Genomic DNA, 13,765 nt, shown 5'->3' with positions numbered 1-13,765 from the left:
TGTCAGATGAAGGCGTGATCTGGCAAAGTGACAGAAATGGTATTCTATCTTGGCCTTACATTTTATTTTAGAAGTGCTTTGTGCATCCATTAGTAGAGTGTAGTCTAAAAGCTGTAGTTTGGCTATGCGGAAATGTTTTGATCTTGAGTTTCAGAGAAAATGGGCTTTTTTTTTAATAGTTGGTGCATGCATACTTGAGCTATTCATGCATGCATCTTCATAACATATAACATATACATGGAAATTTACAGGTGCCCAAGTGTATATGCATGTGCTTGTGTATGTTGATAATGTTTTTGAGACATTCTTGCTAATATACACAGAATAGAGCAGGCACTTTTAGTTCCATGTCTTGATATTTTTAGAATATGAATCTGATTGATACAGACCTCCATGGCTTTATGTTATGGGTCTTTTAACACTTGCTTCATAGAAATGAGATCCAAATTTATAATTTATCAAAGTATTAAAAATGTGCTTATGGCATGGTTATGTAATAGTATGTACATATATAAATATATAATGTATAAAAATAATAGTATTTTGAGTAAGCATTTTGTGCCAATCCATTTGATCTGTAAGCATTACTTCAATGGAAAAGAGTTCTGCATACCTGTCTTTTTTGGTAAATTAAGCTGGTCTCAGTTGTGTTTTTTGTTTCTTGCTCACAAAAGACCACTTTTGATTGCTTCTTGTTGTCTGTTTCAGTGGCTGTTACAATGATTGGCAGCATATACATGACAAAGGGTCCTAAGCTTGTGGCCTGAAAACCTCAAGAAGATTTAATTCAAAACTGTCTTAACCACAACACCATTCCACATCTGTGTGAGGCAGCTTTCACTTTAAAGATATTTGGTGTGCTCTTTTATTGTGTATGTAAAGTGCACAAAATGCTAATGCAGACAGGAACCTTAAGTGTTTTGGGACTCTCCAGTCTTGTCATGAACAAGCATATTGCTTAAAGGCTGAGCTTCTGGGTATGTATGGAATGCAAAAGGAAAGGTGAATGGTATGTTGACAGTATGACCTGTTATGTCCGCACCTAGCAGCTGGGGCATCAAGTGTTAGCATGAAATGCCAAGTATCAAGTATCCACCACCAATGCCTGGTAGACCAGGCGTCACATTAAAGCAGATTTATGGCCACTCTGTTGTTTCATCACTGGTGTGGACAGCACTACATGCCTGCTTCCTGTTCCTGAGTCTTTCTTCAGGTCAGAAGAAGTTTGGCCTTTAAATTAAAAGTGCGCCTAAGGGACTGTCATAGTCAGATATTGCTCCCGTACCCATATTGGAAACAAGTGATTATGGCATTTTACTACCTACAAATAGAAATTATAAATTGTGTATATTTTATGGTATTTCAACTCATCTTTCTCATTTGCTGCATTGGTTTAGCCTATGGACAAGATTTCTGATTTAAAATAATCGTTTCTAGTGGTTTCAAGGCAAATTTCATGGGCATTGTAGGCAGAGAAAGAATGGTGAATGAGAGGAATGGCAGTACAGATTCTGAAAGTCCAGCTTTGACAGTATGTTTTCATCAGCTGTCAGCAGGCAAAGGTGTATGTAGTAAAGGGAGCACTCCTGACCCTTATGATGGATCTCATGTGTCAGTGTGACAGTTGTTGCTGACAGCTCAATTTCCAGAACTGAAGATCCAGATGAGTCACTTGTGAGTTACTGTCATGGTTGTTCTGTTCTGAATATAGGGTCATGGGATGTATCTGCCATCTATACCCTCTTTTATTTTCTCATGTAAATGTTTAGGTTATAGGAAAGTGTTCTTTGTGACATTTCTTCTTTGTACTGTACTAGACGACAAAACTATGTTGAGATCACCCTTTAGCTACCTCAAATCCAGTTGTCCAAACCAATTCTGGTTGAATGACCACAGAACAGTAGGACATGAAAACAGCTCAGTCCCCCTTCCCTCCCTACCTGTCTCGCATGACAGACAGTCGCTGTGAAGATCTTAGCATGTAGCCTTCACAGGCCGCACTGGTATATCCAAGAGACCACAGAAACAAGATGGGGAGGGAAGGGGTGAGGCTGAACTGTTCTGTGGTCATTCAACTGGAACAGGTTTGGACAGCTGGATTTGAGGCAGCTAGAGGGTGATCTCCACATACTTATTTCATCTGGTAAGTACTCAAAAAAAAAAATATTGCCACTAAAAATGGTATTGTTCAACATCTTAATCATTCTTTGTCCCCAAATCACATGCTTAGCTACATGAATATCTTGTTAATGCAGATATTTTTGTGATCTTCTTTCATGGTCAGTCTTTGCTGTGATTGCCTCATTTTCCAGATCTGCTACAGAGTCACTGGCTCAGAAAGGAGCTTATCAGTTCATGCAAAATCATACTTTCATGTACTTGCATTAATATAGGCATGTTGCAAATGTTATGCATGCATGCTTTCTCCGTCTCCCACTTTTTCAATAGCTGTGACAGATGTGATGCAAGAATATTCTCAAGGACTATATTATGTGCCTGGTCAATTTTAAATTATGTAACTATTTGTAATATTAAATGAACACATAATTAAATTGTTTATGAAGACATGAAAAAATATGAGAATGTTATGTCAGTTGTGTGTAGTGCAGTGGCACATAGCTTATGTCATGAAGACTAATGAGTTGTTTCCAATATTGAGTATTGTCCTCAATCTACACTTTGTTTTACCTGTTTCATACTTCATTTGAGGAGAAAAAAAATTACAAAGGATTGTAAACTCTACACATATATTTTCTGCCACTTTCTTACCATCTATGCTGTAAACAGGCATGTCAAAGTTATTGCAGAAAAGTTTTGTTCTTAATGCACCAATTTTGCTACTGCCTATGATACATGAACATTTTCATAAAAACAGTGTTCTCATTCAAAAAGCTGTACTGTCTCCAGCACTCGTCTTTCATTAATACTTCCATTACTTAAGAGTTTTCTTTACACAGGTATCCATGGGTGGCTAGGTAAATGGGTAATGCACATCAGAGAGTGTCAGATACTTGTTCATTTTAAACTAGATATTCTTGTCTACTTTGACCAGCTAGTGTATGCTCAATTAAAGTGTATATGTGGATTTTCTTAAACTTACTTGCCTCTTGGAAAAAAGTAATGTTTTAACAAAATGACACACAATAAGTATATTTTTTTTACTTTTGTTTTGTCCTGCTTGATCTGGTATTTTTATTTACTTGCTTTGTTTTTTATGTGTATAAATGTAAGAACATTTTTTAAATTTTGATAATGCTGGGCTTTTTATTCAATTTCTGTATTTGCTGTATAGTCTCTATATTGAAACTGGATCTCTGAATATTATGGAGTGGACAATTTGTCATACTTTCAGAAGAATCAGCACAGACAATGAGTAGCTGTAATGGCTTTTGACACAGACGTTTGTTTGAAGGATTAAAATAATGTTTTCTTATTACTGATAGTAATAACCAGTGGCAACCTTTCAGATAATAAATTTTCTGTCAAAGCTTTCAAATCAGTTTACGTGCCTTTAAAATGATAATGGCATCTTCACCAGTTTCTTTTGTCTCAGTGGCTACCACTAATGTTCAAAAAGGCCATGTCCTGATTTTGTTGGGTGGCTTTATGGGAGGAAGAGGCATCATGCACCTGTAAAGTTTGTTAGTACAATATCTCTGTGTGTGTGTGCGCGCGAGCGCACAGGCATGCATGTGTATGTCATGCATGTACATGTATAAACATATGTATAATATCACTATTTGTTTTTGCTTGTCTGGTGTTATAAAACTAATGAGTGGGAAAAAAATGAGATACATTGAGTCACATTTATTAGAATACTACAAAAGTTTACATTGCGAGAATTGAATGGATGAGATACTCTTGTAGATAAACTGTTTCACACAGGTATATGCATCTCAAGTTGAAGACCCTCATATTGTAGGGAACTATTCACAGAATTGCTAAAATAAGAAAATTGATGATCAAAAAGAAACCAGCATTTAGATTTAAATGCCAGCTCTAAACTTTTGCTCCTCTATAGACCGAATAGATCTTTCTCTAAGATGCTTTGACTAGTGCTCCAGGAAACTTACCTAATCTCTGAAATGCTAGCACCCTTGCTTTTTGGGAGAGGAAGATTGGAGAAAAATGTACAAAAGGATGGATGTTGGGAATCTGTATTATCCTTAGATCTGCCATCTTCAAAACATTTTGGCTCAAGAAATATACTCAGTTTTACCATAAAACTCTTGTGTTGATTTATTTTCTCAATTTGCTTCATATTTTCACTTTTGTACAAATGTATACATTATTTCAAACATAAATTATACTGTGACAGATTTTTTTTATCATTTAGACAGCTTCTGGGTTCTCATCACATACATTCTTAATCCTCAGTAGGAACCCTTTCAGATGTGGCTCATGGCAGTTTAATATGGTTTTAGTCAGTTTCAAGCTTCAGATAAATTTCTGCAGGACTGTGACTGCCTTGTTTCAGGTTTTTACTTTGTTTTGTTGGTTTCACTGGTTGTTGTTTTGGCAGCTTAAAGTTATACAAAAAATCCAATCTCTTTTGGTATTTTAATCCTTCTGATGTTTTGAATTTAACAGCAATGACAGCATTTCTGTGTTACTCTCAGTTGGCTGTTTCCAAAAGTTTGTTGAAAATATGGTTTATACTTGCAAAAACAAGCTCATGTTAGATGTGCAGTTCATCCTATTTTCTGTTTAGAATGTAAAAATTTGTGAATGAGGTTGACAGTGGTTGTCTGCTGTGTGTAGGTTTATGCAGTCTTCGTACCAATGCAGGCATAAGGATAAAAGGGTGTATCAGAGCTCACATTACACACTGATGATCATTATTGTGTTAAACTGAATAATAAAATCTGCTTTGCTGACAATTTTTGTCAAGGTACCAGGATGAGTGGTCACTGAATTTCCTTGATTTTCAACGAATGAATAGTAGTGCATGGAATCAGGACTTGTCCTTAGATGTAAACAGTTTCAAATGTATCAGTTAATGACACTTCTAAATCAGCAGCTTTTGTAGTGGCCTGTAAATTTTTTATTACGCAAATTTATAGTTGAACCTCATTATCTTAAATTTGTTGGTCCACCCCATGTCTTGCGAAGAGCCAGCCTGGTGAACTACTGAAAACAGTTTTAGAATTAATAAGCTGTCCTGCTAGTTTGCTAATCAATGCTTTGCTCAAAATAATACAGTGTTCCCTCGCTACTTCGCGGTTCATCTATCGCGGATTCACTACTTCGCGGTTTTTTTGGGTGAAGTATCGATCGCTACTTCCGCACTAGGAATTATCGTTCTACAAAATACCATAGATATTTCAACAGGAAAAAGACGACAAATTTAGCTATATTAGTATTTCTATTAAAATCATGGTAATTTTGTGAATAGTCAGAAGAAAGAAATAAATTAACTGTATGAGAAATCCATTGCTATGTGTAAGCGACGAGCCATGATTGGTATCTCCCATCTCGCAGCCAGTTCGCATCAGTTTTTTGGGTTTCTCTGTGTTGTATAATTTTTTTACACTTAAGTGTTATTGTACTGTATTAATACCATGATTAATATATTACTTTACACTAACATTATATTGTTTTACATGTATGTATTATTATTTCATGTATGTCCCTACTTCGTGGAAATTCGTTTATCGTGGCTGGTCTTGGAACCTATCCCCCACGATAAACGAGGGAACACTGTATAAGCATTTATTTAATTGTCATTTGTCGTAATGACAGGCAAATAACAATGGTGACTCAACATACATAATGTCGTAGAGCATTGGATTATGAATGACAAAGGACAAATAAGCTTGCAACAAGTTCCAGCTAGCAATTACACTACAGCTCAATGATGGTTGCTGAGGCATTACTCGGACTAGCAGCAGCAGAGGTCATTTGACTACCAGATGACCAAGACGTGACCAGTTGACTAAATCCTGATACTGAAATGCCAATTTTAGAAGGAGCAGTTTCAGCATTTGCTGCAGACCAACAGCTTGACTTGTAGTTCTTGGCAGTTAATTATATGGCAGGAAATTTGTTCTTAAAGGAAGCGTGGCAAGAGACAAGGACAGTGAGCTTTATGTGTTGATAGGGTTAATGAGGTTTGACTGTAATTACATGTGTCAATCACATTCAGACATTATAACTATGTTTGTACTTCATGGAGTACGAGTAATTAAACAGCAGTGAAATAAATACCTGTACTAGCCAGTTCTCCATCTTGAAGAAAGTAGCCTATGAGATTAGTGCTCAATCTTGTGCAGGATGATTATAAAGTAGTACCTATTTTTCAAAGCACTGAACTATATGGTGGTTAAATATTCTGAGACAAAGAAATAATAGGCTATGTGCATTAATAACAATTTTTGGGATGCTTTTTAATTGTACAGGACTGGGCGTATACAAAAACTAATTGGGCATATATGGTAAATGATTTAAAAGCAAATCTACTTCCAGAATGCATTCATGAGTTGTGATTAACATCATCCTATGTTGTTTGATCAGACTGTATACTGCATGTCTGTGGCTGCTTCTGTGAAAATGTTCCCTGTGCAATATATTGTACATAGTGTACATGGGAGTGATGTGTTGTGACTTATGGCAAGACTGAATAAATTATGCAGGACTGAGATTTTCTTCTGTTGACATTTTCTTGAATCTTAAATGAGAATTGAAACTGTGGGCATGAAAAGGAAAGCATATAATTTAAGCATGAATTTTTTTCTATGAAGTGTGCAGTTTTCCAATGTAAGTGTGAATTTTTAAAAAAAGTACTTATATTGAGGATTAGGACTATAATTTGTGACTGCTAAAAATGGAAAGCACCTTAACAGACATAGTAAATCTCAATTGTTTGAGGTTTAACTATCACAAGATAACACATGGAAGCTGCAGTTTCCAAGTTAAATGCAACATTTAATGCATAAAATACATAAAAAAATATGCATAAGTCATCAATGCAGGAATACATGTTTGTGAGGCTGTCTCTTGTTGGATGTCATGCTGATTCTCCTTTAATTTCTTTTGCAGTATTATATCTGTTGTCCTGGATTAAATATTCATGTAATTCTTTACCATCTACAGTCTGTTCACATGTTTCTGCAGCCCAGGGCTGTAATTGTCCGCTGCCAAAAAGCAAGAATCCAGATCCTCCAACCAGATAAATGAAAGCGGCTAAGAAAAATACCCACTTCCACTGTTCTTGAGTTTGCTGAAAGATTATTTACATCTTAATAGCAGAGTGCGCATAGTGCTTTAATTCTTAAAGGATTAGGCAAGTCAACTAACAAGGGGAACTCAATATCAATCTGGCTGGACAGCAAGCTGACCCACTTCTACAATGTAAAACACGGGTTCCCAACATGTGGCCCATGTGCCACATTCAGCCCATGAAAGTGCCTCATCCGGCCCACTCATTTTAACTAGACACAACATAATTTCATTTTTAACTTATTGATTTTGGCAAAACTCCCATGTTCTGGCCTGTGAGATTTTATATCATGTCCAGTGCAGCCCTTGGGCAAGAAAAGGTTGGGCACCACTGGCATAAAATCTATCAGAAGGCATGGGTAGCTTGCAGTCTGAGAGGGTACAGTGTCCTGTTGAAACATTTAAGGAGGAAGGTCTGATTTGTCTTGGTTAATGTCTTACCTTTGAACAAGGAGGGTGTTTGTGCGACAATGGCTTCACTTGTACACAAGAATCTGTAAGAATTCTACTTCCAGAATGGTTTCATATCAGGGTTAGAAAAACTTCCACAACTTTATCAACATCAAAAAAGGCATGAGGGTTTGTAACATATGATACAAAATTTCAGGACTAAAGAGAGTTTTGTTTAATTTATTGAAGCACTGCACCAGAGCTCATGGATAACCATTGGGGAGCTTTCTTTCACATAACACTGGATGATTGCCAAGGTTATCTTCATTGCCTGTACTGTTCAACATTTTGGGGGAAAATATCCAAGAAACCCTTCATGATCATCACATCTCCATTTCCATCAGACCAGGACTGACAAGAACAAGTCAGGTTAAAACTAATGGCAACAGCAAAGTAGAGATTTACATGGACAGAATACAGCTCGAGGAGGTGAACAGTCTTAAGCACTTAGAAGCCATGCTTTCCAGAGATGGCAGACATCCACATCAGGATCACAAGAGCAACAGCAGCAGCTAGGCTGGACAGGATCTGGCACTTTGATAGTCCTGTTTGCTACCAAAACTTGTAAGTCCCTCGTAGTTCCTATTTTGCTGCACGGATGTGAGACATCAACACTGCTTATCGATACAAAAGGAAAATCCAGGCATTCAAAATGACTCTGTGTGGTCACAACTCTTGTGGAACAGCAGGAACTTCTCACAACAGCGAAGCAGTGCAAGCTGGTCTGGTTCGGCCATGACCTGGCACAACATGCTGTCTAAAACTATCCGGTAGGGTATGTTGGAGGAGTTGGGAGATACATCGACACTGCGAAGGCAGAAGAAAAGCTGGGTGGCAAATGTGAAGGAATGGATCTTTTTCCATGCAGACCTATTTACAACCGCTCAAATGGCAAGCTTCATCAACTGCTGCATCTATCCAGTTGTTCCCCCTGGCTCCAAATGACCAATACTAGCAGACCATGATGCTTATTAGTTTTAAAAAGAGAAAGAGTGGCTGAACATACAGTTACAGAGTTTTAATATATTCCACTTGACCCAGCTTCTCATCACTGTGGTTTCTTGCAAACTTGTAGGGCATAATCCCCAGATCCATGCTGCCAGTGTTTTGATTATTAAAGAGACTGAAAGTGCACTCGCATACTCTCAACCTTCATTGCGCATATATCATTATTTTGCAACAAAACATGGCAGCCATCATAAATCACCCTGGAGCTATAGTTCAGATGCAACTGTAAGTAAATGATTATATGCAGCTCAAAATTTGGAATGAAAATAATATAACTTCAACATCTATTATTTTAAACCCCGCTTGTTAGTTGAGTTGCCTTTGCCATGATATATGATTAATTCCTAAGAAGTCAAATTACTCTGTTCGAACAGAGTCTTTAAATCATTATCTGAAAATTATGAAAAAGTTGTCAAAAGTAATTTATTTTTAGAGAAAAGCAATCTCATCTTTCTAACAGAAAGTTCTGCATGCATAAGTGCAGGATTGCATGACCATGCACTTTTCAACCCAGTTAACATAAAACTCAACTCACATTTTGTGTGACAATCCAATCAGAATAGGAGCAACAAACCCTGGTATGGTAGCTAGGGTATTAGAGACACCATAGAGTACACCAGCATGCCGGCCAGAAATGTCAGAGAGAGCTATGAAGAGGCCACCACCATAGCTGAAGCCAGTGAAGGACACCCCAGCTGTAAGGAAAACAACAGCTGCAACAGGCTGGGTGCAGTCCACAAAAGCCATGCCTACAAGAAGGCCTGCAGGTATAAACATTCCTACAAGAGAAAAAGTGTAAATAATAGTAAGCGAAGCAATCATTTGAATATACTTTACTTGTGTATAACAACCCTCTAAAAAACCCTGCTGACTTAAGCAGCCATCCTTCCACAACACACCAACACCATGGTAGCAGATGTTTCATGCATGTATTGATACACACAAAGGTGAAAACACTTGAAAACAAAAAAAGAAGCGCGTCCATAAAAATTCAGACTTCAAGGAATAAAAGACAACAGGTATTCAAATAAAATAATTTCAAAACACATGCCTATAGTATTGAAGAGTTTTCGTGTCTTTGTCTTGTCCATCATCTTGGTGCGACAACAGAAGTCTGCCAGATGACTGGAGATGTTGATGATCAGCCAGAAGCCAATGTAAGGTAAAGCTGACAATAATCCATTCTGTAGGAGAAATCAAAAGTGAGGAATAATGGTTTTTCGGCTTAATAGTTGCTAAATGGTAGCTTACTTCTTGCACTGGCACTTTACCTTTTGGCTATTCACAGAATGCTGCACTCGGACACAATAAACAGAACAGATTGGCAAGTAGATCTTTCAGTCATACTTACAGACTTGACATCAAAATGTAGCACCTCCTTCAAGTAAGTAGGAATGTTGGTAAGAAAAGTATATTCTCCCCAGTTGAAGCACATATGGCAGAAGATGCATGCCCACACTGGTCTTGATCTGAATGCGTCATTCCATGGCACTTTTGCTGACTGCTTATTCTAATTTTTAAAAAAGTCATGTTTACTTTTTTTTTTTGAAACAACAAAATGGATTTAAAAATATGGTTTTGACTTGTCATCATGAGTTGAATGGCCTATGTAAATGTACACACAAGCATGGTTCATAGAATTTATTTATAAAAAAAAATCAGTTCTGCATGGTTAAAACAATTGCTCACCCTGTCCAAAGATACCATCCCCATCAGACTGTCAGCGATGTAGTCACGCTCTTTGCTTGATATGTGTGGGTGATCCAAAGGAGAGTCAGTGACCATTAAAGTCCAAGGCAGGCACCACATCATGACAAGAGAGGCTATAAATACTTCCATATGTTAATAAAATATTTTTGGACCTTGATCAGCCCCAGAGAAACAAAAGATTTACCATTAAAAGCTGCATTTAGTTATCGCCTATAGCCAACTCACACAGCTCTGTTTCAAGTACACTTTTTAAACCTTTCAGTTTTAAAGCTATGCACAGTTCTAGTCTAAAATGTCACCATTTGACACCCCAAAAATATATGCAACTCTTAAAGCCTCTTTTCTATAGGTGGTTGCCTGTGCCACAGAAATTTGTCTCCCTTATACACTAGTTGCAAGCTGGGAAAAGTATCTGAATGTGAGGCAAATGGACAGTGAGTTCATTTTGTGCAAGTTTAGTATCTCCTAAAATTCTAGTCAGCAATCTGCAATGGTAGACAGGCTGTCACATACAGTGGTGTAGGAATCAGTGGGCCAGCTGCCTCCTCAGAAATAGACATTGCAAGGAGGCAACAATGTGAATGTTGTTCACTGTCAGCATGGACCCGATTTTGGTGGACTCATCGAGTCTTAATAGGAAGGTTTTATTTATTTTTTCTGCTTATCCCCTTCCTTTAATCTGCTCTACATAATGCACTGTGCATTGACATTCTGGCAGGATATCACCCAGGCGACAGGATGGAATATACTGCCCGGGGCAAAACAAAGTGTTCCAAATAGTGTAGTTATAAATATAATTCATGGTCACTTCAAAATAAAAAGTACCCTGAATGTAGAAGAGACTTGGCCATCCTCCATCAAAGCCATATTCACAAAGCAGACCTGATGCAGGAAAGGTCAGAATGTATCCCATCTGACAGCCAGCAAAAGCCAAATTACGAAGCACACTGCTCTCATGAGGAGGAATCCATTGCACAAACAGTGCCTGAAGTGCTGGTGAGATGGTGCCCTATAATGCAATAAGTGTGACAAATTTTTATAGATGAGCATATGGAAGGCTTATTGCTGAAGTTAACAATCTGGTCTTTGAAACACAAATATGAATCTTCTTCTCATTTTTATAACATTGTATACTTTGAATAGGCATAATGATGCACAAAACCAGTGACAACTTTAATTGACAAAGAGGTAGCTTCTATGAGTTCTTTAAAATGTTTTTCCAAGTGAAGGCACAATATTGTACCACAGTTACAACTTACATTAGAATTTAAGTATCTTCCAGTTATCAATATATATATATTGCTGATCATATATATATATAAATGTTACACATTTGGAGTAGAACTACCTTTAAATAGGCTACAGGATATGAAAGCATCTGGATTGCAATTATTTGATGAGCTGATCTTACTAGCTTTAGTTAAATACTTAATTTATGTCTCTGCTGGTTTTGATACTTGCCAAACAAACACCAATGAGAAACCTGATGACTAAAATGATATAAAGGTTGCTGCGTGCAGCTGCTGGTGTTACTGCAGTTAAAATTCCTGCAAAGAAGAGGGCTCCCAAGATGACTCGCTTGCCACCATAACGAGTAGCAGCCACGCCACCAGCAATGTTGGTTAAAACATATCCCCAGAAGGTTGAACCAAGAACTAGGCCTTGTTGCTCTTTGGTCCATGTCAATTCACCATCCTGTTTAAACAAAAGTCCGAGTAATATTTTACCAGAAACTTTGGAAATGTCTAGTTGTTATTTTTGAAAAACTAAAGATTTTCATTAAGTTGAATTAGCCACCCATGCACCCATCTTCCTTAAGTACTTTTTAAATCCCTGCATTTTTGCGCTAATACTTTTTGACTCAGCCTTACTTTGTTGTTTTGTATGTGAAAATCATCTTAGAAGCAGCCGTTTATGAGTTGTCGCTGGAGCACTTTAGTAAACATTTGTGGTTTGTTTTTTTGAGGGGTCATTTGTTGGGAGGACAAATAATTCTTATGGTTGTCTCCCCTAACGCATAAGACAACAGCGGGGAAAGTGCCTCGATCGCTGTCTGCATGCAAAGCAGAACTTTGACACCCTACTCCGATTTTTAGTTTAAAGTAAAAATAAAAACTTGATTTAAGACTTGTCTAAATGAAATCAAGGGTTAATGAAACTTGATTTCACCGCGGAACCCATGTTCAGTTTTCCGATTTCATACAGTTGCTTACATTTCACGGACCACAGATTGAGAGCGAAGGATATATGTGTGTGTGTGAAATGAGGGTAATTTGTGGGTGGCGTTCTCCGCGTGGTTTCATGTCACAAGAGTTCGAAGCCAAGTATAACAAGGACCAACCTAAACAGTCCTTGCCTTAATTAACAAATTAATGCATTAATTCTTGAGCTCCTGCTAAACCTGCTGCGCTTGCTTTATCGACACTGCACTGCAGCTGTCTGGACCGATGTTGCTGGTCGATTTTTCAGTAAGGCCAGGTAGAGTAGGACCAATAGTCGATGCATTTTCACTTTCATTCGTCGCGATCAATGCAGGCGACATGGAAATGGCTGTGTGGTTCACCATGCAGACGATCGAGAAGCTTATGTTAACGCGAAGTGAGTAGAAGCAGACACATCCGAGCATCGCCAGGAAAGCAAGATGAAGTCTTGCTGAACAGCACATCCGCGCTAAACAAACATCAATAAATACAATTCAGGAGTGGTAGGAATCACGGGTTCCTTCTACTGAGGAAGTGCATGATCGATTACTTTAAAATCGGTCAGTAGATGGTTACTTACGTTTATTACTGTTAATACTCATTTCGTGCTGTTTTATCTTCGGATGCACCAGCAAATCGCGACCTTTGAGCTAGCAGTGTTGATTTCGCCGTTACAGCTTTTCCACGTTCGTGCATGTGCATTGTTTTTCCGACTCCGATGTCAGAAGCTTATATAAGTTGAAACGTTGTCCCTGGCACGATCGTACGACATATTATCACCAAAAATAAACATGTAAAGACATGTAACAACTTTTTTCTGCCACATATTAAAAATAATCTTTTCGTCTTTTCTGGAGCTTTTCCAGTTTATTTTGCGGACTTTTCATGGTGCTTGTGTAATATATATTAAAATCTTTTTATTATGTATTAATTTTCCATCCTGTCTATAGACTTTTCATACATGGATGAAGCATGTGCTTCCTTGTACAGATGAAATAAAAAAAAAATGCATGACACATTGCAAATGTCCAGAATATGGGCATTGCCTCACAACCAATTCTTTTGGCCTAAATCTTTATAGCAGCTCTTTGAACGACCATAATTATTGATCGATACTATATACTTTTACAGCAATATGCTTCTTCACATTGCTTCTACCTCCATTCAAAAATAACACT

General features: G+C 37.6%; 1 protein-coding gene across 2 annotated transcripts; it reads right to left on the bottom strand.

Annotated features, from left to right (window-relative positions):
* Nucleotides 1-6,711: 6,711 nt before the first annotated feature.
* Nucleotides 6,712-13,414, bottom strand: LOC112563827 (sialin-like). 2 transcript variants are annotated; one of them, XM_025238194.1, is made up of 9 exons: nt 13,168-13,411; nt 12,788-13,056; nt 11,848-12,081; nt 11,212-11,395; nt 10,366-10,499; nt 10,028-10,186; nt 9,728-9,860; nt 9,212-9,455; nt 7,042-7,219 (listed from the first exon to the last, which is right to left on the bottom strand). In XM_025238194.1, exons 1-9 carry the CDS (start codon nt 13,187-13,189, stop codon nt 7,183-7,185), a joined length of 1,416 nt encoding a protein of 471 aa, XP_025093979.1. In that variant the 5' UTR covers nt 13,190-13,411; the 3' UTR covers nt 7,042-7,182. The 2 variants fall into 2 exon arrangements, with proteins under 2 accessions (XP_025093980.1, XP_025093979.1); XM_025238195.1 differs by lacking the exon at nt 9,212-9,455 and having other exon boundaries at nt 6,712-7,219; nt 13,168-13,414.
* Nucleotides 13,415-13,765: the final 351 nt, after the last annotated feature.

Source organism: Pomacea canaliculata, linkage group LG5 (genome assembly GCF_003073045.1).
Source record: "Pomacea canaliculata isolate SZHN2017 linkage group LG5, ASM307304v1, whole genome shotgun sequence".
In the NCBI taxonomy this organism is placed as follows: domain Eukaryota; kingdom Metazoa; phylum Mollusca; class Gastropoda; order Architaenioglossa; family Ampullariidae; genus Pomacea; species Pomacea canaliculata.
This window is presented reverse-complemented; position numbering and strand designations above follow the sequence as displayed.